Genomic DNA, 6,103 nt, shown 5'->3' with positions numbered 1-6,103 from the left:
AATAACAATATACGAAAAATATAGAAAAATAATTTCATTATTATTTCACTAAATAATCATAATTTTAAGTTAATTTTAAATAAAAATATCATTAAATGTATTTTATAATATTTAAATAACGTTATATAATTATTTGATATATAAAATAATGTATTTTACATAAAAAAATTAAATTAATTTTAAAAATCATTTAAAATTATTTTAGATCATTAAAAATCATTTAATTTGAAACTAATTTTGATTTATAAAATTTTTATTTAATTAATTTATTTAATATATAACACAAATATTGAAATACCATAATATACATATATTTTTTCATTATATTTCATTTACAAAAGATTATTATTTAGATATAAGCATTTTTAGATTTAAAATCAATTTCTTTGTTATTTTTAACAAAAAATTTCTATTTATGAAAATATTTTATTAATTTTATATTTTTAATTAAATATTGTAAATTAAATTTTTGTTTAATATACAATAAATTTTTTATTGTTTCACAAATTTTCTAATTATTAAAAATATTATTAATTAATTTCATTTCAGAATTTTGTAAATTTAATATATATAATATATATGTTGATATATTATAAAGTAGAAATTGAACTTTATAAATATATTTAGAAAATTCATATGAATGTGACTTTAAGATTAAGTGTTCAATATTTCATATTATATAAATAATTATAATTTTATTTATAATTTATTAAACGATTTATATTATATATGTATTATTATATCATGAAATTTTTAAACAAAATATTATAATTCTTTTTTTAAAAATTTTATACTATATCTGAAATGGAACAAATCATAGAGTTTATAAAAAGCTTAAATGAATTAAAACTGAATTGGCTTTTGTGAGCAATTTCAAGCAAGTATCGTAATTTATTGAAAACTTCATATATGGGCAACGGAAATTTGGAATCTTATCATTATTATTTTACAATATTGTCATGTTATTAATAAGGTATTATGAAAATTATCTTTTAATGATCTTACAATATAGTTATTTTCAAAATGATATAATTTCATCCATTAATTTATTCATATTTGTTTACGATAAATTTTCACTGCATAACCTTCACTTTTCAATACTTTTTTTAAACTAGTATTTTTATTTTTATACAATTAAAAAATTAAATATATATAATTTTTTACAGAATATCTATCTGTCACTTATTATAATTTTTTTGAATATGTATTATATTCAATTGCATGTACTGCGACATTTGCAGACTTAATATTATTTATCAATTTTCTATTGAAGTATGGCTGTACGTCGTGGAAAAAGAAATTTGAAATTGCAGGTTTCTGAAGAGACACCTGTACCTGTGTATGTAATATTATTAATCATCAAATTATTAATCATCAAAATTATTATATTACCAATATAAATTATTATATTACCAAAATGTTGTTATATATGTATTATATATATGTTTATTTTAAATAATATTATATTAATTTTATCATAAATTATTATTATATAATTATTATTAATATTATTATTTATTAATAAGAAAACAAATATATCGTAATTTGTCAAACATTGTTAATAAATTGACTTTTTTATGAAGTTAATAATTAATTCTATATATTATAGCACACCACCAAGAAATTTGGATAAAAGAACTACAATAACTATAGGTGATAAAACATTTGTAGTAGAAGCAGATGATTTAGAAACAATCTGTATTCTTGGACGTGGAGCATATGGTATTGTTGATAAAGTACGACATAAACAAAGTGGTACTATTATGGCAGTTAAGGTAATAATATATATTTATATGTATTTCTTGATATTTATAATTCAATTATTTAATGTATTTTATAGAGAATAACTGCAACAGTTAATACACAGGAACAAAAGCGTTTACTTATGGATTTAGATATTTCTATGCGTAGTTCAGCATGCCAGTATACAGTACAATTTTATGGAGCATTATTTAGAGAAGGAGATGTTTGGATATGTATGGAAGTCATGGATATGAGTCTGGATAAGTTTTATATGAAAGTATATAAACATGGACATGCCATTCCTGAAGATATTTTAGGAAAAATTGCCTTTGCAGTAAGAAAACAAAAATAAAATAATTATTAATTAATTCGTTATAATATTTATTACAATATTAATTATAATTTTAATTTTAAAAATTATAGGTAGTAAGTGCATTACATTACCTGTATTCACAGTTGCGAGTAATTCATAGAGATGTAAAACCTAGTAATATTTTAATTAATCGAAAAGGAGAAGTTAAGATCTGTGACTTTGGTATTTCTGGTTACCTTGTAGATTCTGTTGCCAAAACTATTGATGCTGGTTGTAAACCATATATGGCTGTACGTAATTTTTTAACATTTTTTTTTTAAAAAGCTTCCAGTTAAATGAATTTTGCGAATAAGTAAATCAAAAATAAAAATTTATTTGTTGTTTTTAAATTAGTAATATTTTTATTTTATTTAATATTAATTACAAATTTTTTAGATATTGTTTGTGAAATATAATTTATCTAATTAGAAATTTTGTATATGTAAATTTTTATATATATAAATTTATTAATTTATTCAATAAGTTTATTCAATAAATTCTCCATCATGACCTTTTTTTCAGCCAGAAAGGATAGACCCATTGGGTAACCCTTCACAATATGACATCAGATCTGATGTTTGGTCGTTAGGTATATCTCTTGTTGAATTAGCAACAGGAAAATTTCCTTATGAATCTTGGGGTACACCTTTTGAACAATTAAAACAAGTTGTAAAGGATGAAGCGCCCAAATTACCAGCTGGTAAATTTTCGGCTAGTTTTGAAGAATTTATCAATAAATGGTAAATTTAATTATCTTTATTATTATTTTAAATTCACTATATATATAGTTCAATTAATGATTATTTTTTCAGTTTAATGAAAGATTATATTGCCCGTCCAAATTATAATCAATTATTAAAACTTGATTTTATCACAGAACATGCCAATAAGGAAACAAATGTTGCTGAATTTGTTGAACATATTTTAGATATTCCTGAAGTTGAGTAATCAGCATAGTATACAAATATTTTTATTATAATATGTTACATAATCTTTAATGTAACTTCGTAATGTATCAAAATTATTTAATCAATTCTCTATATCTATTTCCATCAATCATTTATTATTCATTAATACATGCACTATAAATTGAAATATACTATAAAACAGAATATGTGTAACTTTTGTTTAAAAAATTATTTCTTCAAAAGTTCACTTTTTTGTTTATTCAATATGCGATTTATACATAATTTTCATAATAATTTTTGTATTCAAATTTTTTAAAACAGAAAGCAAAGTCATGTAAATAATTACATATAAAATCCAAATTATGCAGATTTACTTAATAAATATAATTGAAATAATAATGAATTAACGATATTTTAAACTAATGATATTAATATATATAATTTAAAAAATAATCATTTATAAGAGAATGTTATGTACAAATGTTATGTAGCGTTTTAAAAGAGTAAGAAACAAAATTAATTACATCTGTTTATTTATACAATAATTAATAATAAATATAGTTAAATATATTACACAACATAAACTCTAGATTAGTATTAAACAATTTTATTATATTACATAATTAAATATTTTTTTACTTATTTTATATGTAATAGCAGAATAAAATAAGTAAGAAATTAAATGAATTGTTTTATTCAATGAAATATTTGATAATAAATTTATAAAGATATAAGCTTCAATTATATTGAGAAATTTTGGAAAATGTACTACATTCTGAAGAATGTATATCTTATTTATAAAGTATTATTAGTTCATATATAAACAACATAAATTATATAAAATTTTTATTTTTTTTTGTGAATATACATATGTACTTTATGCAGAATGTTTTATATAAATTGTTACAAATTGTTTTTTTTAAACTTTCATAAATATTGATGTAATTTTTTTTTAAATTTTAAAAAAGACTTTGGAGAATAAAACAATGGTAACTTTCATCTTTTAAATGGAATGATATATTAATTTTTATTATTTATTTATCAATAATCTAATAATAATCATATTAAGATTTGTATTAGTTTTAGAGAAATCATCTTTTAACATTTTATGTGAAACATTAGTATACATATATATTATATACTTATATATAATTATTTTTCATTTTAAGATTTTTAATCTTTTCAAAAACTTAAATCTTTTTAATATTTTAAATTATTTTTTCTAAATTTTTAATTAATTAATATAATTATATAAAATTATTAGAAATATAGTTACATATAGATTTTTTTTGTATTTGAATATTTTTTTTTTAACTGATAAATTTGTAAAAAAAATTGCAAAGTTCTATTTTTTGTACATAAGATTTTATATATAGATTAAAAACAATATAACATTATTTGCTTATTAATTTTGAATTTTTAAATGAAATTATATATAAAACTTGTCATTTTTTATAAAAAAAAATATTAAATTATTTTTTTACTTATAGGAAGGAATCATAAGTTCAGTAAATATTTTAATTTTAATTTTATAAAATTTAATATATAAAAAAGATGCAGATGTTATGTTTATTTTTACAAAATTTAAGTTAAAATATTTTCTAAAATAATAATACCTTGCTATAAATAACTTTAAAATATAAAAAAAATATATATAATATATGTAACAATGATGTCAAAGATATATAACAATTATTCATATACATACTTTTTCAAATTATTCAACTTTTATTTAAAACTTTTCCAATAAAAAAGTTTTTAAAAAGATTGATTTTAATGGAACATCCTATAGTGATATATAATCATATAGTTAAAAGTTTTATATTTTTTATAATATATAATAATGCTGATATATTGTTAATAATTATATAATAAATAAATAAATAATTCAAGGAAATAAGATAAAACAAATATATTTTGCTTATTTTAATATTATTTTTTATATGGAAATAATAAAATATATATGCACATATACAATAAGACAAATACATTAATAATTTCTATTTTTTTTTAGCTCCACATTTTAATTTCTAAGAAATTGGTGGCATTACATTCATTCCTTTACATTCAACAGCAATCTTTACACCTAATACAAATAATCCAATGCTTTTAACTACTGACCTGTAAATAAAAGATTGTGCATGATTATTTGGAATGTACTTCATCTATTTACTTAATTAAATAATAACTGTAAATTTTAATAAATAATGTTATGTTACTCAATTTTGGAAGTTCATAAAATTTAGGTTATGTAAAATATAAAAAAAAGTTTATTATTACATACCACTTAAAAGGATCATAATAAACATTTTTTACTAATTTTATAAAACCTGCCATTGTAATTCCTATTTTTGTAATGATATATCTTCACTTGTTCCAATTGTGTCTAGCAAGGTAATTAACATGAAATTGGAACGTTTAACTACAAACTTAAAGTAATTTCTAACGTACTACAAGATATAGCATAAAGTTACTGTGAATGAAAAGTAATTTTTGCATTTTGACTTGGTAATAAATATAATAAAACATTCTATAACATTCTTTACAGATATATTTTATTATTTTCATTAATATTTTATAATTATCACTAAATATTAATTTAAACAATTAAAATTTTTTGACTAGTTTATGCATTTTTATAAATTTTGATATGCAAAATTTAAAAATAATAATTTTAACAATTTAAAAATTAATTATATGCAGTCTCGCATTTTTAGGGATTTTTATAAATTACAATATATTTTATATTATTCTATAATATAACGCCATGTTGAATTTTTATCCAATCTGATTGGATAATATAAAAACGCGATAATTTTAAATTATCTTTCATTTAAAGAATTTTATAATATCATGTCAATTTTTTATATAATTAATTAATAGAAACATCAATGCTCATTAAATTCAAATTTTCTTTCGAAAAATCTATATTGAATCGTATATATCAATTTATTATTAGAATATTAATATAGAATATTAATTGTATCACATGGAATTCTTTAAATTAGTGTTTTTATCTTCTATAATATAATATAAAAATCTAATATAATTTTATGTTTAGAAGATAAAAGCACTAATTATTAGAAAATTTTAAAGTCAC

At 18.1% G+C, this 6,103-nt stretch overlaps 1 protein-coding gene and 1 long non-coding RNA gene across 2 annotated transcripts; one reads left to right on the top strand and one right to left on the bottom strand.

Moving 5' to 3' along the window:
- The first annotated feature begins 613 nt into the window (after positions 1 to 613).
- Positions 614 to 3,686, top strand: lic (dual specificity mitogen-activated protein kinase kinase lic). The gene is made up of 7 exons (XM_003689603.4): positions 614 to 973; positions 1,167 to 1,339; positions 1,610 to 1,775; positions 1,841 to 2,077; positions 2,167 to 2,346; positions 2,618 to 2,835; positions 2,908 to 3,686. Exons 2-7 carry the CDS (start codon positions 1,275 to 1,277, stop codon positions 3,041 to 3,043), a joined length of 1,002 nt encoding a protein of 333 aa, XP_003689651.1. The 5' UTR covers positions 614 to 973; positions 1,167 to 1,274; the 3' UTR covers positions 3,044 to 3,686.
- A 1,214-nt stretch (positions 3,687 to 4,900) lies between these two features.
- LOC100865486 (uncharacterized) lies at positions 4,901 to 5,359 on the bottom strand. Its single transcript, XR_001113152.3, has 2 exons — positions 5,288 to 5,359; positions 4,901 to 5,124 (listed from the first exon to the last, which is right to left on the bottom strand). It is a non-coding gene; the product is annotated as an uncharacterized LOC100865486 (long non-coding RNA).
- Positions 5,360 to 6,103: the final 744 nt, after the last annotated feature.

The sequence above is a fragment of the Apis florea genome, unplaced genomic scaffold (genome assembly GCF_048593485.1).
Source record: "Apis florea isolate Af1SG1 unplaced genomic scaffold, ASM4859348v1 contig_2291_pilon, whole genome shotgun sequence".
In the NCBI taxonomy this organism is placed as follows: Eukaryota; Metazoa; Arthropoda; class Insecta; order Hymenoptera; family Apidae; genus Apis; species Apis florea.
Note: the sequence above shows the minus strand (reverse complement) of the source record. Positions and strands in the feature narration are given on the sequence as shown.